We start from the raw sequence: 26,128 nt of genomic DNA, 5'->3' as shown, positions 1-26,128 counted from the left end.
TCTGTGTTTATTGAGACGAGTGATGTAATAAACTCCACCGCCTGTCAACTTCTTCCTGTTTATCTACCATCTACGGACCGATATTGAATGTTGTAGGAAATTTGTATTCTCAAGTGTTATAATTTACGGTGGCAAAGTGTCAATCTCGAGGTCGAGCATCGGCACCTAATAAACTATGTAAGAGGCATCACAAAAAATTTCAGTGGTAAAGCACCTCATTTCACAGTTGTCTTTCGTCGTAGATGTTTATCGTTGGTTTCTCGTGATTGTGTTTTCGCCCATTGAAAGTTATATTGTAGGTTACACAGATTATACACTATGACTTCTAAAAGAAAAGCATTTACTTAAGAAAAAATTCTTCTTCCTCCTTTTTATAAGCAATTCTGCTTGTTCATCGGCGGATTTATACCTCTATGGAAGGTTGTCAATTCATCTTTTGCGCGGTCGTCCGATTCTTCTGCCGATTTGTGACATCTCTCGCTATTATGACGACTAGAGTCTCCCCCATTCTGCTTATATTGTTATTCCATCCTTTTTTTCTATTTAGTGTAATTCATTTATACACTGCACGTTACATTCTCTTCTAATGTCTTCACTTCTCTTTCGACCTTTCAGCGTATATCCTGTAATTCTTCTCAGTACTCTCACCTCCAGTAGCCGTTTTGTCGTTTCCAGTAGCCTTTGTGTTGTGGCTGTATCGGGTCTTGTTTCTGAAGCATATATCATTATTGGTCTTACACTAGCTTTATAAATGCTTGACTTCATCTTAGTGTTAATGTGTCTGTTTCGCCATATAGTGTTGTTAAGGCATCCTGCCAGTCTATTTGATTTTTGTAGTTGATCTCTCACTTCTTTGTCCAGGTCTCCACAGCTGGACAGTGTAATTCCCAGGTATTTTATTTCCATTACTTGTTCAATACTGATGCCATCAATTTCTATTTTACATCTGGTTGGTTCTTTGCTGATTACTATTGTTTTAGTTTTGTACGATTCTTCTTCTTCTCTCCTTTCAAAGGTTGGCGATCCAAATGGCAATTGTAGTATTGGAAACTGCTGCGCGAAAGATCTCTGCGGATGAGCGGTCGAACCATCTCCTCAGTTCTTTCAGCCACGAGTTCTGGCGTCTTCCTACTGATCTTTTGCCCTGTACTTTTCCTTCCAATATAACTTGAAGTAATTCATATCTTTCGCCTCTCAACACATGACCCAAGTATTGCATTTTCCTCTCATGGTGTATATCAGCTCCAGGGTATGTTTTCGTAGATTGTATGTACTTCTTAAAGGTGTTATTGAGCAAAATGAAGTCAATTTGATTTCTAACAATTCTGTCTTTTCTGTCTGCAGGTGATTTCCATGTGTATAGCCTTCTAGGATGTTGTTTGAAGAAGGTATTGGCTATTAACAGATTATTTTCTACGCAGAATTGTACAAGTCTATCTCCTCTATTGTTTCTGGTACCTAGACCGTATGCTCCTATGTGGTCTTCTTCAGCACCGCGACCAATTTTAGCGTTATAGTCACCCATGATCATCGTTATCTCACCTCTTTTTGTCAGTATCATTATTTCATCTATGTTGTTATAAAATTTTTCGATTTCTTCGTCTGACTTGTCACTTGTTGGAGCATAGACCTGAATAATATTTAGTTTTCTGTGAGTTGTTTGTAATTTCAACATTGCTACTCTATCATTTAGAGGGATGAAGTCTATGACTGATTGAGCAATTTTGTTCGACACTAATATAGGAGTTCCATATTGATGTTCTGGGTCGGTTCCACCTGAATAGTATATGTATCCATGTTTTGTTTTTTGTATTCCTGATCCAGGCCATCTTTGTAAGATTAGATTGTCATATAATATCTTTTTTGCTTTTGTCATATAATTTCTTTGTTTCCCATTCTGTACGCTCTTCCTTTGGTAGATGTTTTCGATAGTTTTTATAACTCTTAAAGGTTGAGAACAGTAAGAAGAAAGCAGAAGTTTACCGTGCAAAAGGAATTTCAAGTTCCACTCTATCTACCATGCTGATTCTTCTTCGAATCGAATAAGGTACTCGATACTGTAATGGCCAAGTGGTTTTCCGTAAACAGAGCTGCGAATATTCCAATGTGGACCACTGCTTCAAGAAAAACCATCACAGTTTTCGCAGGCGTTAGGTGGTAATGAGAATTTTAAAGCATCGAGTGGGTGGATGAGCCGTTTTAAGGCCTGGCATGAAATAACCTGTGGAAAAACTTGCGGTGAAGCGAAAAGTGTTTCCAAAGAAGTCACCGACAAAAGACGTTTTTTTTAAATTTATTAATGTTTTGTATTTTAAGAACGATTTACGAAGTTTAAATTGAAACGCAGCAGCAGTTTTTTGGTGTATCTTTTTCAAGCTTTTTACATGCTTTGTCGCATTCGTTAGTAAAATCTTTTTTGCGTTTCCTATAAAAAAAATTATGAAACATTTCAAAAATCAAAATAATAAATTATGGTCAGTTTTGACATTTTGTATACCTAACGGCCACCCCTTCGTTAACGAGTTAATGGTTTTAGCGGGTTTTACTTGGCCTATTTTAGAAATGTAAGCCAGACCACTTTCTCTGCACTTTCCATTCTTTAATATTTTTCTGTCTTTTTCTAGTTACTTTTACTTTTAGTGGAAATATTTTTTTCTTGGTTTTAGTGGGCAAATTAAGAGCCTCTTCATTTCCATTTTCAGGAAGAGCAACGATCTCATCATATGGAATTTACTTGTAGTTCAAAACTTTTTATTCTTTGTGGTATGGATGAAGGAAGTAAGTACTTTATCTTGTTACTTACCTCCTTCATTCACTAGATATTTAAAGTAGTATGGTCAATTACCTCCTTCATACGCTGGCTATCTCAGTTATTTTAAATCATAGAAGGCTGGGGATAAGTGGAGAATTTAATTTAGCACTTACCACCTTCATCCATGCGGATAACTCATTTTCTTAAAAAATGTCACTTACTCCCTTCATCCACTCACCCCTTCAATTAATAGAAGCTTCGCTTCAAAAACGAATAATCTGAATTAAACAAATTGTTTGTTATAAGGACTTACCGTAATCTTACAAGTATACATATTGAGCCTCTTTGTACTCACACATTTCGTGCTAACTTCAATTTTACCCAGTTTATAAAATTCTACAAAATTTGTCAAATCCACTTTTGGATTGTTCGTAAGGACAAATTGTGGAACCTGAAATAAACAATAAAATCATTAAATATTATGTATTGTATGTAGTGTAACTAAAATAACAGATCCTAAATTATTTTTTTGATCCGATAATTAAGTACCGACAACAGAAGTACCAACACCATAAGTGACGACAAGCGAAGAAATAAACATTGAGGAAGGAAAAGTAAAGAAGCATTAAGGAAATTGAAAAATAGGACATCACTAGAAGACGATGAAATTTCTGAGGAGAGGCCAGTATTCTCTAGATCCGAGTAGCAGGTATCTGCGTAAAGTTACGGAAAGGTTCTGTTGTTTCTAGTACATGAAATGGAAATTTCGAGAAGTTGAAAAACTATCTACTGATTCATCAGCAGCAGAGTCATTCAAAATAAAACTGAGTGAATTACTGAAGGAAGAAAATTACGCACTAGAAAACGTTTACCATGCAGACGAAACTAGACCCAATTGGAAAGCTTTGCCACGAAAAACTTGCGTCACGGGGTGAATTAGCAGCACCTGGACCTAAAATAAGCAAGGATCGTATCACTGCCTTAGCTTGTGCTAATGCAGGGCAGCCACCGATTGTCCATGCTTGTCATTGGTAAAAACAAGAAACCGCGTTGTTTGAAACACGTTAATATGAGTGATTGGATGAATAGTACAATTTTCATGAAATGGTTTATAGGAACTTTTATACCCTCCGTTAAAGCCCATCAATTAAAAAAATGGTAAAAGAGAGAAAACATTATTGCTTCTTGATAACGCCCCAACTCATCCATCATGTGACATCTTAAATGAAAAAGACGATTTTATAAAAGTCATGTTTCTTCCACCTAATGTGACTTCATTATTACAGACCACTGATCAAGGCCTTATTGAAACTTTCAAATGCTGTTACAGAAAAGAATTGTTACGTAAGTTACTTTTGGAAAAACAAGAGAAGGGAGAAAAAAGCCTGATAAGAAATCAAGGAAAAATTGATTTGAAGGACGCGTCCTACATGACCGTGGCAGCATGGAACAGTGTAAAAGAGCACAACTTTAAAAAAGGGTGAAATTAAGTTTTGTGTTTATTGGAAAATAGTGAAATAGTGGAAAAAAGAGAATATGAAAAAGAGAAACAGGAAGATAAGTCGGAAATGATAGATATGCTAAAAAAACTCAATTGCAACGAATATGATGAAGAAGTTCAACAATGGACGGATTTCGACGATGATGATCCCGGGTACCAAATTATGCAAGATAGTGAAATTATAGAGCAAATGAATGATAAAACTGACACCACATCTAGCACCTCACCTAAACTGCAAGTTTAGATAATGAAGATGAAAACATAATTGATGATTCAGCATCTTTTACTTTCTTAGATATGGCCTTGCGTTGGTTTGAAACACAAGCTGAAATTGACGAGTATCAAATAACTGTCTTTAAAAAATACGCGACCTAGCCGCTCGTAAACGGGTAGGCTTGCTTCGGCAGACAAAATTGAAGATTTTTTTAAGTGTTAGTAATTAACGCTTAAAAATATCTTCAATTTTCTTCAATATTGTATCTAAAAATATATTTGTCGTTAAAGATGAACAAATCGGTTTTCCGAGCACCTATGTCCCCCCCAATTAGTTCGGATAATCGACGCCCTACTGTACATGTATAATATATATTATTCTTAGGAATTTGTTAATTGATTATATTATTTATAATTTCCTTATCACAGAACACATAAAATACCCTGATTATAACAATAACACAAATATTAAAAACATTTGTCAAATAAAAGTTTAAATCAATTTATTTAGTGATTATTTAATCGCTATATAAAAATTAGTTTTTGTTGCTGCTGAAATGTCTAATTTATATTTTCCTACTTTTCATATATTTTATAATCCTGTAAAAGAGAAACTTGAATTTATTGTAATTTTGTTTAACTTACATTAACCGGTGGAGGTATAATATCGCTAATCGGTGGAGTTATAATATCGCTAATCGGTGGAGTTATAATATCGCTAATCGGAGGTGTAGTATCGCTAATCGGACTGCTATTTCCACTATCCCTATCCAAGTTGATTTCCGACATCTTTTTGGTGATCATTTTTCGTCTACTTGAACCGGAATTGTTGTATTCCTCATCCAAAGAGGCCTTACGCACTTCTCGTAACGTATTCGCAACAAAAGCCGTATTGCTTTTTGTGAATACCTCCTAAAATTTTGACCATATTAAACATAGAGTTAAAGATATCAAAGATATAGTAATCTGTGAAAATTAAATGTATTAAATTAAAGGAATATATTACAGCATAATAACAAAGAATATAAACGCATATAGAAGGATTTTTCACTGTCATTTTTCAACGTCACAAAGGTTATACACAAAACAATAGAAGTTGATCATGAATTTAGATTCTTATTTGTACCACTAGGGGCGGTCATGTCAGCGCTATTACTGGTTCTAAAATAAGAAAGAGTAGGGCAACAAATGCAACTTTAGATATTTTTATATGTAGATGCCGCGTGGTCGTAGAATAGCATTAAATGCATGCGTTTTATAAATTTTTTTGAAGAAAATAAAATATTATTTCAACTTTTAATAAATGAATCTTTGTAGAAAAAATATTATGATTCAAATTTTTAATTGAAATATGTACAAATCTACAGATAATATAATTAAAACTCTCTTCTTATAAAATATAAATAAAATTAATTAAAAGTCAATCACCGGGAGAGAAAGTTCAAAAAATTGTAAGGTGTTTCGATCAAAAAACAATTATTCTTGATCTTGTTAGTACGCTAGAATTGCTTTTTAGCACATACACCAAAGAATTATTTTTTACAATTTGAAAATTCGAAATTGTGAAGTATAATTTCGGATTTTTAAATAAAAAAAAAAAAATAAGTCTCAAATAAAGCCTCACTAGAGCTTAACAAAGGAAGGTTTGAAAAAAGGCAAAAATGGCTGCTGGGACATGGACCATAGCAAATCCCAAGAAAACCAAATCAGCAACATCCGACGAATAATCTCCCATTCGGGAGAATACCATCACATCCCTCGTAAGAGAGTAGCTAAGAAACCAAGGAGCTCTAACGAGCAGACTAGGTCATAAAGCACCCTGACAAAAGTATTCAGAATTCTTTTCACCAGAAAGAATGGTGGTGCACGCAGATACCATCCTGATACTCAACTAGAACGGGTTCAAGCAAATTTGATCATTAACAAACTGGAGCAAGCACTTGATAAGGCTCCTATCTGATTTCAGTTAACCGTGTTAACCGAGTATACAAAAAAAATGGACAACTGAAGTGGTGAAGACTATTGAGAGCCTGTGGGATGGAGTAAACTCAAATATAATTGATTCAAATAATATGCCCAAGCACCCCATGGTCCTCACCCGCGTCCCCAAGAAAAAACTTGAGGGAGAAATCATCAGGACCCGTCTAAAGAGGCAAAATCAAGACCTTATCACAGAAGACTGGTCATAATTCAATTTATGACTATATTGTAATAATTTCACCAATATTTATTCATTGTGAACATTATGTTTTACTATAGTGTATTTTTATGTATGAGAGAGTAATAAAACAATAAATTATGTATGCAAATCCCTAAACTGTTGATACGGGTGACTCAATGAAAAACAGATATTTGTCAACAAGTTTACAGAAGTATATAGCAAAACAATTTTAAATTGAGTATGACCACCAGGTATAAAGGTTGGAGCAGAATAGAATACAATAGTTGTGAGGTTACTAATCCCTAAATAAGGTTGCCAGTGTCGGAGTGATGGGAGGTTAACAGGTACTAATGAATTTGCAAGAAATGTAAGATGTTTATTTTATTGGTTATATATAACCAATAAAACTTTAATAAGTACCTACCTATTTGCAAAATAAAGTTTAATTCTTTAGATAAAATAAAACGTTTTATTTTATCTATTTGCAAAATAAAGTTTAATTCTTTGCCTATTTGCAAAATAAAGTTTAATTCTTTAGATAAAATAAAACGTTTTATTTTATCTGAAATGAGTGCATTCCACGAAGTAAGGGTTTCAACAATCAAACATTTAATTCTTTAATTCCAGGAATCTACGACAGTAATTGACTAGATAATTACCTTCTAAACTTATTCCACAGAAAATGTGATAGTGGGTTTTTCCATTTTGTAGGAAGGTCCAAGTGGCGTATTCAAAATTCTTAACAGTTCACTAAAAGTAGGTACTTCAGTTGAAAGGTGCAGTTTATTGTGTATACTAGTGTTATGGAAAATTTGGAAGTGCCGTGTAAACGCCGAAAAATTGGTCCTCTAACAGTTAATGAAAAAACATTAATATTTAATTGTTTTAAATCATTTACAGACAAACGTTTATGTGAAAGTGTTGATGAGACCGTTGAGTTAGTTAGCAGTACACTTGGGAAATCTACGATTTACAGAGTTATTAAAGAAGAGAAATGTGGTAGTTTTCAAATGCCACGTAATGCTCCAGGGAAACCAAAATTTCAAATAGAATATCATTTTAAAGAAGGACTTCGACGGAAAGTGCATGAATGCTTCTTTAGACAAGAATTTCCAACATTGGATAAAGTTCTTGTCTCAGTTCGAGATGATAAGGATTACCCAGAAATGAGTCGAAGTACGTTATGGAAACTTTTAAAAGAAATAGGCTTCCGCTGGAAAAAGAATCCCAGAAAGTCTATTTTATTAGAAAGAAGCGATATTGTCATATGGAGAAGACATTTTCTAAGAACCATAAAGGAAATGAGAAACCAAAAAAGAAAAATATTTTATCTTGATGAAACATGGATCAACGAGGGTCATACACCAAATAAATTTTGGCAGGATGAAACTGTTACAAGTCAAAGGCACGCTTTTGTAAATAACTTATCTACTGGTTTAAACCCACCATCAGGAAAGGGACGCAGGCTGATAATAGTACACATTGGCAGTTCAGACGGTTTTGTTGAAGGTGGTTTATTAACTTTTGAATCAACTCGTACCGGTGACTACCATGAAGACATGAACGCTGATGTCTTTCAAGAATGGTTCGAACAAATGATAGATCTTCTTCCTAAGAACTGTGTAATAGTAATGGATAATGCAAGTTATCACTCCAGACTTATAGAAGGACTGCCCACAACCAAGTGGTTAAAAAAAGACTTGCAGAATTGGCTGAGTTCAAAAAATATAACGTACCATCCCGGATCTATAAGAAAGGAACTTTATTCGTTGTGTGCCCTTCATAAAGAAAAATTTAAAAAATACGAAATTGATGAAATTGCCAAAAATCGTGGAATGACAGTACTTAGATCCCCACCATATCATTGTGAATTAAACCCGATTGAACTGGTATGGGCACAGATAAAGAGTGAAGTTTCAAGAAAAAATACCACTTTTAAAATTCATGATGTTAAACAGTTGTTTTTGGAGGCCGTAAATAATGTAAAACCTGAAAACTGGGAAAAGGCAGTAAATCACACTATTAAAGAAGAGGAAAAAATGTGGAAGCTGGACAATATTACTGATAAAATGATCGAGCCAGTTATTATAAATCTTGGTTCTGAAAGTTCATCTTCTGAATCTGATTTGGATTTGTAACAAGTAGCTGTAAGTTTTATATTAATATTTTTATTCATCTATTTAACATACCTTAGACGGTTTTAAAAACTCTTTTTCTCTTTTGTAATTTTTAAAAATTAAAAAAAATGTGAATTTTTTAAAACCCTTTTTAATGTAGGCCAGTTAGTTCTAATATAGTGTGTGATAAAAGAGGTCACTTTTGTTTACATACACATAACACTTTATAACACTGAAATAATTCATTTATTTTTTACAATTATTCAAAGTAATTTTTCAATTAATCTTGAGCACGCCCATGGAGTGGTCGGAGCTACCAGTTAAAATTATGCTAATTACTCTCTCGTTCATAAAAATAAACTATAGTAATTGTTAATTTAAAACAAGATTAAATAGTACCCATACAACGTAAAAGCTTTCATATAGACTATTCATTAAAAGTTACTGTTATATATTTAAAAAATAATTCAGGAATGCTTTTTGTTGTTATTAAAGGATTATGGACGAAATGGAAGTTTGGAAGTTTCGGCGAAATGGAAAATTTCAAAATTTAGTAAAAAGTTTCATTGAATACTCTTTTGAACAGGACAAATTGTTCAATGAAATAATTTCGAAAATTGTCTAAAAAGTTTGATGAAAGTCCTGAGAAAATGAAATTTTTGGTTGAAAAATTTTGAAATTTTTTAAAAATGTTTCGGAAATTGAATACTTTGAATATTGTAAATATCATACCTTTTTAAGTTTTAAAATTAAAAATTTAATATACTAAAAATAAAGATTTTATTGTGAAAAAAACAAAAAAAAAGACAGTTTACAAATCAATGGCATCGAAATTTGATTCGGTTTGGATACATAAGTTAAATAAATAGCTCGGTTCGTACTCATTTCCCACTTCCCCCTAACTACATCTTTCATGATGGTTTTAAGCCGACGACCACGGTGTGAGTTTATGCAGTCGCCCTCTTAAGGAGGGTTTTGAAGTATAATAACCGTAACCAAATCGCCCATTTGAACTGTCCTTCTATATGCGTCTATATTCTTTGATAATAATATCATAACAAGGACTTGGCAACAGGGTATTTGAGTATCAGAAAAAATATACACAGAAAATCAGCATCGAGAGAAGAAAAAATGATGGTACAGTAGACTAGCGCGAAGTTTCATACTATATTTTTGTATTTTTTAAATTTAAATAATATATTTAAAATTAAATAAAGTAATTTTATTATTTATTTATTTTATATATTTTAAACAAATTCAATAAATTATTATGTTTGCCCCTAACGCCACCGAGTTGATCGAGAGTAGTGAATCGATGTCAAGAACCGCTATTCTCTGACCGCTACAGAAAGACATTTTGCTAAAAACATGCAGTTCTCTTCAGTGCGTTATCGTAGCGAGACCCAGACGAACTATACCTACTTTCATTAAGCGATGCAGGGCGTATAAACAAAGATAAATTTAACACATGATTGTTAAAGATGTTCCAAATGAGTCTAACTCGTTCCGATAAGTAACAGTATAATTATGACACTTTATTAATTTTTTTATTTTCTCAACTATTAGTGTTTATTGCATAGTATATAAATTATTTTTATTACTGAATACATAGTAAGCAAAAAAATAATCCGATTCATAGAATGAATGAATATTTTATGCATACATGCAAGTAACAGTTCTTCAAGAATATTTAAAAACTAACCGAAATGTCCATCTTTATTTCATTACTGCCGACGTCGTCGGAACTCATACAGGTTCGGACACGATTTAAGTAGGTATTATATTTCGGTATTGAAATTTTGTAATTTGAATCGATTTGTGAGTATATTTTTAGTCATCTTGATGGTCAAAGGACAATCAATTATTTTTATGCTGTTAATGTTGAATTATCAATTATTTGTTGTGCGATTTAAAACTATTTAAGTATATATTTTTATTTGTATAACGACCCTATTTATACGTGATTATGATTACTGTAACAATAACCACGTATTTCAATAACTGATATTGAAACCAAAAATGTCATCCACTGATTCTGCTGATGAATTGGTTGAAAATACATGGAGTCCTCCTCGAAAACGAAGTAAAAGAAGCCCTCTTAGCGTTGAAGTTAAAGAAATCATTTTAAATGTTTTTAAATGTGAAAGACAAGAAAATCCTGGGTTAGTGGTTGAAGATATTGTGAAAAAAGTGGCTAATAAAGTTGGAGTTTGTGATAGAAGTGTGTTTACGGTGATAAAGGAATACAAAACGAATCATCAATTCGCTGGACCAAAAGTATATCTGACTCGGAAAAAGAAGTTTGACAAAATTGATGATTTTGACAAAAATGCCAAAATTAGAAGACTGGTTCATAATTTTTTTATGAGCTACGAAATACCCACCGTTGATAAGGTTTTAAAGAAGGTGAACTATGACCCTGATTTGCCAAATTTTTCGAAAACCACATTTTACCGAATATTGAAAAACTTAATTTTCAATACAAACGTAGAGGAAGAAACGCTCTTTTACTAGATAGAGACGACATTGTGATGCGGCGAAGAGAATATCTTCAAGAGATGAGAGCTTATAGACTTTACGTTTTGTTCTGATGATATATTTATAGTACCTACATATGCATTCCCCAAAATTTTCAGATTTAGATAATTTAACAGTGACGAGTCACGACATATTAATAATTATATAATTATATATAATTATATACTCTGAATTATATACTCTGAATGTCCAGTTTCGTAAGTTTTTTCATATTTTTAACATCACTGACTGCTACATGTCTTTGTAAGGTAACACACTTTTGTTGTAACTTCTCTATGGATGTTTGGTTTCATATTGTTCTTTTTAGATGAACTGATGATGCTTTCTGAGCAGAAAGCGAAACGTCTTCAATAAATAGATGAAGTAGCCACCTTCTTTGTCTTTTATTTCTCCACTTTGACCGAAAAACCCACCACTCTTCGAGTGTACCTTAGTTTATATATATATATATATATATATATATATATATATATATATATATATATATATATTATTTCAACATAATTGAGTAATGAGTATTTTTGTTTTGTTATTATTATTATGAAACTTTTTAGAATTGTACAAACAACTAAGTATAGTAAAAATTAGAAATAAAACTTATATTTTTTGCAGGCACTCTGTACATAAAATTTTTGACAAAAAAAAATAAATTCTTGTGTTTTTCGCCCTTTATAAATGGTTCCTATTATCGGATATCGACTAAAACAATCAGGTTCTTTGTCGAGCACTTTTGCAAAATTAAAATATAAATTTTGTATTTTATAAGATAATATATATTCTGACTAAACAAAAAGATAATCCCAAATGCGGCCCTGTTGCAGGCCTACACGTGGTAATGTTTACATCTTCCTGCATCGGTTAATGAATTTTACTATAGTTTTTGCGTTAGTGAAATAGCTTTAATATTTTTTTTTGTGAACAATCGATTTTAATATATTATTATTTTTTTGGATCATTCTGAATAATAAAGGGTAATTGGAATTTTTCTCTAAAGTTGATCATTTTCAACTTATAATAAAATTTAAAACTGAAAAAAAAACGAAAAATGATTGAAGGCTCAAAAACACACAATTATTTTTGAATTCACCACACCTTGTTCTATCAGTTTCTTATACTTTAGTTTGGGCTTATTTAATATAAAAACATTGCTTTTAGTTGTTTGAGGCCCTTATCACAACATAAAAATGGATTTATACAAAACTGTTAAATAAATTAGGACCACTTTTTGCATGAGCGACCTCTTCTATAAGCATTATTTTGCTGAATTTAAAACGAAAAACCTATTATTTTTCTATCATACATTGATTTGTTATTTATTTATTTGTCCTCTAGATTTTTTCAGTTCTTAAAAGGTTTATTTATAAGCCAAATTAGTGCAATGTAAATATTTTACATTTTTACACAGCAATTCTTATCGGCAGTGAAGACGGGAAGTCGTAAATTTTTATTACATCTTTCACTGTAAGATAAAATAAAAATGCGATGACTAACTGAAATGTTTAAGATTAAAATTTTAGAGAAACATAATATATCATGTTTATTGGAAATACTCAACATCATTAGCACATGCAACTCTTACCCTGTCACCTAATTTCCTATGAAATTAAAATGGTAAATGTGTTTAGGGTCCATTTATTTTTTCGGGCATGCGTATTAACGAGGTCCACGAGGTTTTGAAAGATCTTTAAAACCTAAATGACCTGATGACACACCTGTCGTCTTTTGCAAATTGATCCCGGCGACATGTTGTCGCGAAGGTATGTGATAACGGGTCCCGGCTACGGCTTAAGTCCTCCTAGGAAAAGAGCTAAGAAAAATCACATAGATATAAGAACCAAAGAAATAATGGTTAATACATACAAATGTGAATTACAAGATAATCCTACTTTAGCGTTAACGGACATTCAACAAAGGGTTGCAGATAAAGTTGGAGTGTGTTCGAAAACTGTTTTCAATGTCATTAAAGAATATAAAAGTACCCACACATTATCTGCACCGAAAACAGACCAAAATCGTTCAAAATCAATAGATGCTGTAGATGATTTTGATAAGTCAGCTATAAGAAGAATGGTTCATCAGTATTTTTTCCGCAATCAAATTCCTACAATTAACAAAGTCCTAAGAGATGTAAAGAATGATAATGATTTACCAAATTTTAAGAGAACCACGTTTTACAAACTCTTACGAAAATTAAATTTTAAATTTCAAAAACGTGGAAGAAACAGTTTGCTACTCGGCAAAAATGAAATTGTGCTATGGCGGAGAAATTATTTGCAAAAGATAAGAAAAGATAGAGCTGAAATAGAACCATTTATTATTTAGACGAAACATGGATAAATGCTGGCCATACAAAACCAAAAGTTCGAGTGGATGCTTCTGTGACTACTGCAAGACGTGCATTTTTGGATGGGCTGGCGACCGGCTTAAGAAATCCCTCAGGTAATTCAAATAAACTTTCAATTTTTTATTTATATTTAATATTACTTTTAGGAAAAGGTAAAAGATTTATAATCTGTCACATCGGAAGTAAGAATGGTTTTGTTCCGGATGCACTGTGGGCTTATGAGTCAAGCAAAAGTGGAGACTACCATGAGGAGATGGATGGGAAGTCATTTGAAAATTGGCTTCAAAAGATTTTATCAACACTGGAAAAAAATGCTGTAATTGTAATGGACAATGCCCCTTACCATTCCAGAAAATTGGAAAAAATTCCCATTATGGCTACAAAGAAGGCAGATATTCAAAATTGGCTTCGCTCAAAAGACAGTCCCCCCTTTGAAGAAACGATGTTAAAGGTGCAACTTTTAGAAATCGTTAAACAACATAAAGGCGAATATAATAAGTACATGGTAGATGAACTGGTAAGAAGCACAAATCGAATAGTTTTAAGGTTGCCACCGTACCACTGCGAGCTCAATCCAATCGAGCTTGTATGGGCGCAAGTCAAGAATTATGTTTCAGCGCATAACACAACATTTAAATTTGCTGACATTAAAAATTTATTCCATGAAGCTATTGAAGGCATGAAGGCACAAATTGAGCCTATCATTATCAACTTTAATGATGACAGCGGTATCTCAGATTCTGAAAGTTAAGAAAAAATCCGGTAACTTTATAAACTTTTTTTTTTGTATACTTTATTTTGTTTTTAGTAACTCACGATCATTTTTATAATTAAAAAATTGGTGTACTATAATCTGTACCTGTCAGACGTCTACAAACTATACAGTGTGTAAAAGCCAAATGGAATAAATTCATTATTTAGGTTACTGTACATATTTATAAAAAATCCCGAAACACGTCAAATTTAAATTATAACTTGACATTCTTTAACGTGAAAATGCAACCCCTACCTTCAACCCCCTTAGAATGACAGGTACAACCCCCAATTTTTAAAATAGGAAGTATAGGCTTGTGATATATCGTTTGTAAGGTCTTTTCATTCTCCATTCAAAAATGTTGTCGCTTTCAAGTTTATTAAGATTAATTAAGATAAAATAAATTAAAATCATGTGGTTACCGAAATTCGCTAAAATATACTCAAAACTTATTTCCCGTTTAGGTCTTGATAATGAGAAAGTGAACAAAAACCATAGCAATGTGGTTTTTAGATGGTAACCATTAAAAAACTTTAAAGAATTTCCGTGGCAACGTTATTTTAACACGCATTAGTAAATTGTTTTATTTAAGTTGTCAGTATTTTAATTTAAGTAAAAAGTTCGTTTAATTCAATTCTGAAAAATGGTTAGATTAACGGAAATGCATAAAATAACAGTTTTACAAATGATTGGTTACGGAGATAACACCCGAACATAACAGGAAGTAACTCGCCTATTTCATGAGAAATTTCCTAATTTACCGCCTATATCCCAAGGAACAATAAGTAAAATAGAGAAGCAGTTTCGCGAGTTTATTCATGTAAGGCAGATAAAAAAGCGGCTGCCAATGCACTGAGTGATGAACTCAAATTAGATGTGTTGCTTGAGTTTCAGGAAAATCCACATACATCGAGTAGACAGGCATCCACTACATTCAATGCTAGCCATACACCGGTAGTAAACATATTAAAAGAAAATAAATTGCATCCCTATAAGTAGATACCTACTCAGGAGCTCATGGAAGACGATTTTGATAGGAGAACTTTTTTTTGTGAGCAAATGATGGACATGTTGGATAACAATATTATCCAATTAGAAGACGTTATGTTTTCTGATGAGTGTACTTTTTCACTTAACGCTCATGCTAATCGGCAAAATTGCCGCTACTGGGCCAAGGAAAATCCTCACTGGATGAGAGAAGAACACACTCAATACCCTCAAAAGGTTAATGTTTGGGCAGGGATTGTAGGAAACAATACCATTGGTCTCTTTTTCATTGAGGGCAACTTGAATGGCAACAATTATTTGGCACTACTTCAAAATGATGCCATTCCAACGTTGGCAAATTTATATCCTGATCCAGGAAACCCTCAAGTTCCAGCGAATACGAAATGGTTTCAGCGGGATGGAGCACCACCACATTACCAACTTAATGTCCGGCAGTACCTCGATACAATATTTCCCAATCGGTGGATAGGGAGGCGAGGATCGATTGAATGGCCAGCGCGATCACCTGATCTTACATTATTAGATTTCTTTTTATGGGGATATGTGAAGAGCCATGTGTACAAAACTAAACTTTCTGATTTAAATGACTTAAAAGAACGAATAACGCTTGCGATTAGGTCGATCACGCCTGTTATGTTAAATAATGTTAGAAGACAGTTTTATTTGAGATTAGGATGTTGCCAAGACGTTCGCGGTGAACATTTTGAACATCTACTTCATTAACATTCATAGTTCTTTTTCGTGTTCTACATTTTATTACGTTTTGCATTACATTTTAGTTTTTGATTGTATTGTCGCGAACTTCGGTAACCACATGATTTTAATTTATTTTATCTTAATTAATCTTAATAAACTTGAAAGCGACAACATTTTTGAATGGAGAATGAAAAGACCTTTCAAACGATATATCACAAGCCTATACTTCCTATTTTAAAAATTGGGGGTACCTGTCATTCTAAGGGGGTTGAAGGTAGGGGTTGCATTTTCACGTTAAAGAATGTCAAGTTATAATTTAAATTTGACGTGTTTCGGGATTTTTTATAAATATGTACACAGTAACCTAAATAATGAATTTATTCCATTTGGCTTTTACACACTGTATAAGGTTCTGTATGTTTTGTGTGTTTCCAGCGTGCCTTTGTTTACACCGGCCATAGCTTGAAGTTGAATTTATTTTAGGTCTTGTAATGAGCTGTGATCGCATTAAATAATGAAGCTATTGGTAAGTTTTTTAAAATAGCAAATATTAACTAAGACTAAATATTAAAATAAAAATTTACTTACCTCATGTTCATAAGTTACTTGTAATCGGCTGTTTTGTGATGTCTGTTTTAGTAACCTGGGAGGCAAATTTCTGTTGTGGGAAAATGCCGAATGATCTGGCACCACTACTTTTGAAGCTACTTTAGGTTGTTTATAGTCTACGAATTGATTGTGGGCCACTCTAGCTACTCTAGGTGATGTAAATTGGCTTTTGTCATACCTCTGAGAATTGTATGAACGCCAGTTTTTAGGCGGAGCCGATTTCACAAAACGGCTGCGTTTTAACTTTTTGGGTCTAAAATAATAAAAAAAAAAGATAGTTATAACAATTTGTTAGTTTTTATTCCAGTACGAAAAATGCTTTGGGATACGAAAAGGAGCAGTCCTTTTGATGCATCAGGCTGAGAAGGCTTGTGAGACGCTCTGCAGCACCTTGTCTACACTCTACAGGGTGATCAGGGGCATCGAAAGCAATACAGTCTGAGCAGCCATACTTTGTACTCGATGTGTGAGGCTGCGGAAATACGTGGGGTTGACTATAGATTGGTCAGGTGGACCCGGGCCCTGGTTTCTCAGACGCAGATAGGTGCGTGCCTCTCGTGGTTTCCCTAAAGGAGGGTTTTTGTTCCTCCTGCTGTTGTGCCTGGTGGCCGAAGGCTATCTTCAGCGACTGCTCCAACAAGGTATGTATGCATAAGCTTACGGCGATGACACAGTTGTACTAATTGAGAGGTCCTTCTCAGGAACAGTGCACGAAGTCGCTCAAATGGGCCTCTGGCTGGTTGAATAATGGTGCCGGGAGCAGTCACTGGGTATTCAATCAAAAAATTAAACCCCTATATAATTTTTTATCTATTTAATTGTAATGGATATCTATATTATAACAAGAGGAAGGCCCCGTAAAAGATGGATAGACGACGTAGAGAGGGATCTTAAAACCATGAACATCAGGCAGTGGCGAAGGAAAGTATCCGACAGGGCAGAATGGAAGAACATTGTTAAGCAGGCCAAGACTCACAAAGGGTTGTAGCGCCATTAGAAGAAGAAGAAGAAAGATATCTATATTTTAATTATGAAGTTATTTACCTTTCAGTTCACCGCGATTCGAAGATACAAGTCGATGGCCTTTTTGATGAGTCAAGTATGTTATTTTTTGAAGTTACGTTGAGTCTACTATTTTGAGCTAGCAATAAATCATTTACTCCACAACATTCGACTTCGAATTATTTCACATCGTCGATTGAGAATTTCGGACAAAGTTCATTCGAATTTATACAAGGGGTTAATCCTGAGAAGACTGCGGTGGTCCCGTTTACTCGAAGAAGCGCCATCGGATCAACCAGTGAGCTTATCTTCTTTGGGTCCTTATGGACCAAGTCCATTTGATAGGGGTGATACAATGGACCCGGCTCACAAATGAGCCCTTCTCCGATCTACCATTACCATACTATTTTATGAAGTAAAAGTTATTTTGTTAAAACACAAAAATTTAATTTTCGACTAAATGTTTGTGTTATAAAAAATAATACCTTGACTGACACCTTGGTGCGAATAGTATATCCCAGTATTATACATACCCACATATTTATAACAAATAATTTAACTATCATTGGCTGTTACCTTTATATAAAATAAGTTGATGGTACTTACGGTTTTTGTTTTTTAACCATATCGACAATATGAGCTGATTCAGCCAAACGCTGCGCTTGGACGATAATTTCTCCTTCGCCATTTTTGATCAAATTCAATGTAGGAGCAGATCTTAAAAATTCTTCGACAGATTTAAAACCTAACTTGGCAAATGGTATTCTTTCCCCTTCAAGCGTTTTATAATCTCCTAAAAATATGGAAAAAGTAAATAACTTTTTTTTGTACAAGATATTTATGCAGAAACTAGTTGCACCACAACTGAAGAATAGATAATGTTGTCAGATTGCTTACGACTTGATGTCAAAACTGTTAAGCCTTTTTAAATTGTTAAGCGGTAAGGATTGTATAACAAAGAAAATATGTATTTTATATTCTCTATGTTGGTTACATATATTTGTGTATATATGTTCCATATACTTATATATTATAAATAGAATGATGGCTGTAACGCATGCCCGTTACCCCAGTGCGACAGAGAAAACTGACGCAAAGCAGTCCCTGTATCTCTTTCTAATTTTCGCGGTTTATCGACCACGTGATCTAAGTCAGTGAAATGGGTAATTGAGAAAAATCAGAAAAGAGAAAAAAAATACAATATTTTCGATCGGATATCCATAGGATAATAAAAAGTAAATATATGTATACCAATGCAGGTAATAATAACACAAACATCTCGTCTAGTCACAGAGAGCTATGAATCATAATACAATTTAATTCTATACATTATCGTTATAATTATACATTATAACGAATTCTGCATTTTCCTTTGATCGAGCTTTCGTATTGTGCGATCATCCGCACAAAAGAGAAAGAGAGAGAAGTGGGATAAGAATGATGAGAAGTAGGTACCGCTCCTGCCGATCTGACTCGAACAAAAAGCGAACAGCCGAGGTTGTCGTCGCTTCAAATGCGGAGTCTTTCGTTCCCGAGTTTTGTATTGTGGTATATAAAGTTGTTTTGTTTCAACTGATAGTCATTGTGTTCAGTGAGTTGTTATTTTAATAAAGATACTGTGATTTATTTGTGAAACTGTTAAGTCTGTCTTTCAATTCGGACATAACCACTTATCTTTCGAACACGAGGCGTCACAATATTAGAATCATTATTAGTCACAATGTTAGAATGCGGACAGAGACGTCGACGCGTGGCAATATAATTATTTATTGAGAATTGCGAGATAGTGTTTTTATTCTTTGCCTTCTCAATAAGGTGTAATTAATTACTCTTTTGTTTTGCTCTCAAAATGTCAGCACCTAAAAAAAAAGTGCCGGCAGTAGGGTAGACTGGGGCTAGTTGTGCCACTTTGGACAAAATAATTTTTAACATTTTTTTCGTAATTTTTAGGGCTGTTAGATTACTTTAATGAGGTACTATTTTTAATTGGGAATCATTATTTGGGAACATCAGCAATTTTTAAGCAATACCTTACAGTATGTAAATAGTTTTACAAAATGCACATATTGTCACAATTTGCCCCAATATGGGGTAAGTTGTGACGAACTTGGGGCAGGTTGTGTGATGGGTAGCTCTTTCGGGGCGACAGACTCAGTAAAACACAGGTTTGAAATAAAAATAAATCTATTAAGTATATATATACAATAAATAAAAACTAAAAAAAAGAATTCTACGTTGTATACTTATAAAACAAAAATAAAATGAATTCTACGTTTCCGTCTGGGTCCCGCGATGAATGAATATTCCCCGGCAAACGTCTATAAAAGAAAAGGAACTAATTAGTACTACTAATATACTCGCTTTCGCTTCAATTCAGAGAAAGCTCCGTATATGCTCGCAAACAAAATATTTAGCTGTGCAGACCCACGGCAATGTTCAATACACAATGCCGACGGGTTCCGCTTGGCTAAGGACAGAGTATGATCCTCAATACGGAAATCTCTGTCCCGGTTGGTTCTGTGCAGATCCACGGTAATGCTCACAGCTCAATACGCAATACCGATGGGTTCCGCTTGGTTAGGGACAGAGTATGATCCTCAATACGGAACTATCTCTGTCCAGAATGTCTCGCTGGTTCAGTACACCGGCGAGTCAGGGAGCCTAGAGCGCTAGCTACAAGACTGTCTAATTCCGCTATTCACACGCCTTAAATAGCCGTCCTGAATCCCACTATGACTTCACGTTGTAGAAGTGGATGCGCAAATATTGACACTCCCACGGTTCGAACTGTTAAACGATCATAGGATCGTTACAGTTGTGACAGTAAATATTTTTAAATATAATAAACTTTAGTTGGAGAATAATAACAAAGTTTCCATAATAAATTTATTTTATAGTTAAGTATAGATACATAAATGTTTGATAAATGTTTATGTAAGAAACAAATGTGTAGAAAAACATCTAGTGAATTTAAAGTAAAATAAAAAACTTAATCGCTATCGTCAATTTGTGCTGATTCTACTTGTAGTTCTGAAGAGTGGCAGTTTATACAAACATAATAAAGATCATCTTTTGTGCACTTTACATGAGCCCACCTCTTGCATTCCATACATTGCACCCAGTCTTCTCCTAACCTAGACTTTTTATATGGTCCCATACAAACTAAGCAAAAGTAATCTTCTTCCTCTTCTTCTGAGCTGTCTTCTCTTTTTCTTGTTGCGGTCTCTTTCTTTGGCGCTGCTTTTTTCTTAGGCAACAGTTGTTTTGAGTCAAATAATTTTTTCTTTATTTTATCCTCTTTGCACTTTATTGTTTCCTTCCTCTTTAACTCTTCACTGCGAATTGTCTCCTTGACAGGTGTGCTAGTCAAAATTGCAGATGTTAAGCTCTTGCGTTTTTTATTTTTTCGAGGGCCAGCTTTTGGCAGAGGTCTTATATCCATAGGGCTGACAGGCAGAACTTCGGCATGGAATGATCCTGGTAGGTTGGCCTGCGATGATCCTTGTTGATATGGTCCTGGTTGATAGGTATGGGAGGGTCCTGGCTGGTTAGCATAATATGACGACGGTTCAGGTTCATCGAGATGCTGAAACTCTTTAAGCTGCCCAGCACTGGCTTCCTCATTACCATCTACGATGTCAATAGGCCTATTCAAAGGTCGGTCGGTCACCGAAGAACACAGAAAGTCTTCTTCATTAAAAATGTTTCTATTGAATTCCCATATTCCTGTAGAACGAAATCCTGCCTGAACATTTGTTGGTGTTACAGCTTTAGGTAATGCTGTTTTCACTATACTTGGGATGTCATAAATTGAGACTGTGTTTCCAGGATGAGATTTCATCCATCCACACATGGCGTCGTTTAAAAACTTCTTAAATGGACCAAAAACGGAAACATCCAGTGGTTGAAGTCTATTTGTTGTATGGGGAGGGAACGATAAGAGAGTAATACCGTGCTCTGTACAATAGTCAAGGACTTCGATATATAGGTGAGCACTGTGGTTGTCTAACAGAACTAAAACCGGTGATTTCTTTGAGCACCTTACTTTTTTTACAAAATGCTTCATAAAAAACAAAAAGTCCGGGCCTGTTATCCAGCCACTTGGGTTAGCAGTACCACAACAACCTACTGGCCCATCACGTACAAAATGCTCCTTGTAAAACTTACGTGGAAAAACGAACATAGGAGGAACTGAGTTACCCTCTGCGTTAATAGCAAGAACCATAGTAACATTGGTCCCCCTCTCAGCTGAAGTGACACCACCAACTCTTTTCTCGCCTTTCTTCGGTATGATTTTTACCGGTTTTTGGACAGTCCCAGTCCCTGTCTCGTCTATATTCCAAATATCATTAGCTGTAAAATAGTTTTGACTTAATACTAATTCGAGGTTATCAAAAAAGAGTCCGACATTGTGCTTGTTGAAACTTGTACTCCGACTTAAGCTGGTAGCCTCAGGAACACGAATAGACACATTATTGTTACGTTGCATGAACTTTGTAAACCAATCATTACTGGCGTGTTTTGTTGCTACCCAATTCTCAGGCACAAGAACTTTGTTCGCTATAGCAAATTCAAAAGCTAAACTTTTCATTTCTTTTGGGCTAATACCATAAAATATTTTCGCTGCCTGAACAGCATATTCACAGAGCTCTTCTTCTTGTTGTTGTGAAAATATCATTCGAGGTCTTTTGTAACCCATTTCTACCACTCCATCTGGATTGGTTTGTTGTTTTTTTATATATCTAAGTAAGGACATCCGGTTAACGCCATATTTTTCAGCTGCTTGCCTTAAACTACACGATCCAGACTTAACATCTAACGAAGCCGACTCGTAACTGTTTATATTACTCCGACCACGTTCCGTTTTCCTTTTATAATTTCTCACCATTATCTGTAACAAACCCATAAACATGCATTAAAATTAGTAGGGGCATGTTGTGACACTGTCACAATCTGCCCCAAGCCTTTCGTCACAACTAGCCCCACCGTACGCCATTTTACATAAAGCCACTTGCACAGACCTTGACACGTCGTATAGAAACCAAACTGTGTCTTACTAGAGAGAAATAAACAAACTATCTACTACAACTAGAATAAGTTTCTTACCTTGTGGTTTGAAAGTGAAATAACAATTCAAAGACAACAGCAAAATTTTACTTCGTTACAACGAAATGACATATAATTTTATAAAGCGGCAGAAACGCATAGCATCACAACCAAACTACACAAACAGACTGAGGACATGCGGACGTGGAATTCTGGGTAACCGGGCGACGCTGCTACCTATGGTTAGTCTATAAAACTATTTGTCACAACATGCCCCTGTCACAACTAGCCCCGATCTACCCTACTCAACGGAGTATTTGAAATATGGATTCACTGAATTGCCAGGAAATAAGAATCTACCATTGTGTCTCATTTGTCCAAAATCTTTGTCAAACGAAGCCATGAAGCCGTCTCGGCTTATGGATCACTTGAAGAGGATTCATCCAGAGAAGTCAGACAGACCCGTCGAATATTTTGCGGTGAGTAAAAGTCTTTTGTTTGTAGGATGTAATTTTTCCATGTACAGTTAGAATCATTGAATAGTTTACAGACTTACGTATCTAGGAGCCTATTTTTTAAATTTTTACCCCGTTTAAACGCACCTTTAACGTCAAAAGTATTACAATGTAAAAATTAAAGTGTAAACTATTTAGTGATCGTAACTGCACCTGGGTATCAACATATTATAATTATTTTTACTTTCTATTACCAAAAGTCAGACTGAGATAAAACAAATAATAAGAAAACCTTTTTTAAACTTTATTACCATTACTTATAATAATTAAAGTGAATGTGTATTTCTTTCGTTTACAGGAGCTCAAGGCAAAGTATGAAAGGCGAGTTACTGTTGGGTCATTGATTGCAAAAGCTACCAAGAAAAACGACAAGGGTTTACTTGCTTCCTACAAGGTATCATTGTTAATAGCAAAAAGTGCCAAGCCGCACACAATTGGAGAAGAACTCATCCTCCCAGCTGTCAAAGAGATAGTTGATACTATGTTGGGACCCAGTCAGGCCAGCCAAGTAACAGATGCAGTTCCTCTCAGCAATAATACTGTCTCCAGAAGGATTGATGAAATGGGAGCGAATGTCGAAGATGTTCTCTGCAACAAATTGAAAAGCAGAGAGTTTACTGTGCAACTTGACGAGAGTACCCTGAGTGACAGCACAGCTTTGCTGCTGTTATATGTCCGATTCATTGACGACAATGGAGAAATGGCCGAGGAAATGCTGTTTGTTAGAAGTCTGATTACTGATACAAAAGGATCTTCCTTTTGTATTGATTTTTGAGGTCGTTAGGAGATTTTTTGAGAAAAAAGAGATTTCCTTATTAAATATGATCGCCTGTGCTACTGGCGGTGCAGCAGCAATGACAGGACGCCATCGGGGATTTATTGCACATCTGAAACAAGCAGTACCTGGAATTTTGTGTGTTCACTGCGTCATTCACAGAGAGCATTTGGCTGCCAAGAATTTGAGTGGGAGGTTGCACGATTCTCTCCGACTTGTCATAGATGCGGTAAATAAAATTAAAGCAAAACCAAAGAATGATCGAATATTTCGTACACTTTGTGAAGAAAATGATGAGATATTTAATACATTGCTACTACATACGGAAGTCCGCTGGCTTTCTAAAGGCAATTGCTTAAGGCAGTTCTTCAGTCTCATGGATACTGTTATTGAATTTCTTAATACTACTTACCCCACACTGAGTACAGAACTACAAGAGAAGCGAAATTACATCGCTTACTTATCAGATATTTTTCAAAAATTAAATGAAATGAACCTGCAACTACAGGGGAAGAACATAAATATGGCCAAAGCGAAGGGAGTAGTCGGAGCATTCATTGACAAACTATCTATTTTTGAAGAAAATATGCAGAGAAGAGATCTGACCAAATTCCCCAACTTGAAATCTTCTTGTGGCGATTCTGAGGATCTTCAAACATACTGCCTCCACCTTCAAACACTGAAAGAAGATCTGCAGTCCCGATTCCAAGATTTGACTAGTCTGAAAGTGCCAACTTGGTTTATCAATCCTTTCAGCGTGGAAGTTTCAACGGTATGTCCTTCTCTTTAAGAAAACTTGATTGATTTGAGACATGATGTTGAAATTGAAAGTTTGTTTCGGGAGTGTGGATACGAAAGATTTTGGCCGCGGATAAAAGAAGTGTATCCAATCTTGTGGAATGCAATCAAATTATTATTATTGGCATTCCCCACAACATATCTAGTGGAGAAAGGTTTTAGTTCTGTGTGTATATTGAAAAACAGACAAAGAAATAGGCTGGACATAATAGAAAGAGAGGATTTGAGGTTGTTATTAAGCAACATTGAGCCAGACATAAAGAAATTATGTGAGGGACGCCATTAACAATTCTTTTACACACATATAACCATTTATCATTTTACGAAATGTAAAAATAAATAAATTAGGATACTTAACTTTTGTATAGATTCATTATTTGTTTCAATTTAATTGGGGGGGGGGATTGTAGTATTCATAACTGGTGAAACCTGTCTAAGGGGGCGATCATGGGAAAAAGGTTGGGAACCACTGATCTAAGTGACCAACGAGAAGGTCACGTGGTTGATAAATCCGTTGCATTAGAAAGAGACGCAGGGACTGCTTTGCGTCAATTTTCCCTATCGCACCGGGAGAACGCGACTTAAGTAGTCAGTCTATAGTCTATTTGCATTATATGCCTATGCCTCTTTCTGTACACACACACACCTGTTATTTATTAAAATAAACTAATTTAAAGAAAAATAGAGTGTCCTGTTGTACTGCTTTAACGGTTATACCCAAGTAAATAATAAATATTTTTTAATTACACATTAAATTACGAGAACAATCACCCGCCGTACTATATCTTAAAGCAGAACTATCATCACCTACAAATCTGACCGTTCTACCAGATTTCTTACCGCAACTATACTAATTCATCTGCAAGCGAAAATGAAGACGGCGATCAAGACTATTGGATTGCTACAGTACAAGGAAGAAAAGTGAAAAGTTATAGAATCCATGCATTGGCGAAAATATCCGTATCCGCTTTAAGTATCAAAACATATCAAAAAGTTAATCTTAAAGTTTAATAAAAAAAGTTGCCGGGCGGAATAAGGCCAGCAAAAGCTCCATAAAGTTCTAGAAACATGAAACTGTTTATTTGACGATACCATGTTAGAGATGGTCGTGACACGTACTAACCAATATATTGATAGCATAAAAAAATTACTCACGTCCTAGGGATGCTGCGTGACTCTCAGTTTGGTAGCTGCTGCTTTTGTTAAGGTAAGTGTTTCTGCTCCGTACGTCAAGACTGGGAGGACGCACTGATCAAATACCTTTCTCTTTATGCACGTGGGCAGCTCACTTTTAAAAGT

At 34.7% G+C, this 26,128-nt stretch overlaps 1 protein-coding gene across 2 annotated transcripts in view; it reads right to left on the bottom strand.

The window, feature by feature from the left end:
• The window catches only part of LOC140441064 (tudor domain-containing protein 7-like), a 105,409-nt gene that overhangs the window by 44,147 nt on the left and 35,134 nt on the right, over positions 1 to 26,128 (bottom strand). For both annotated transcript variants that reach the window (XM_072531490.1, XM_072531491.1), the window contains exons 3-6: positions 18,302 to 18,488; positions 16,673 to 16,946; positions 5,112 to 5,378; positions 3,066 to 3,203 (exon numbers count right to left, since the gene is read on the bottom strand). In XM_072531490.1, coding sequence (XP_072387591.1) covers positions 3,066 to 3,203; positions 5,112 to 5,378; positions 16,673 to 16,946; positions 18,302 to 18,488 — 866 coding nt within the window. The remainder of the gene's footprint in view (positions 1 to 3,065; positions 3,204 to 5,111; positions 5,379 to 16,672; positions 16,947 to 18,301; positions 18,489 to 26,128) is intronic.

This window comes from Diabrotica undecimpunctata, chromosome 5 (genome assembly GCF_040954645.1).
Source record: "Diabrotica undecimpunctata isolate CICGRU chromosome 5, icDiaUnde3, whole genome shotgun sequence".
Lineage (NCBI taxonomy): Eukaryota > Metazoa > Arthropoda > Insecta > Coleoptera > Chrysomelidae > Diabrotica > Diabrotica undecimpunctata.
The sequence above is the reverse complement of the archived record's forward strand: the minus strand, read 5'-3'. Positions and strand labels throughout refer to the sequence as shown.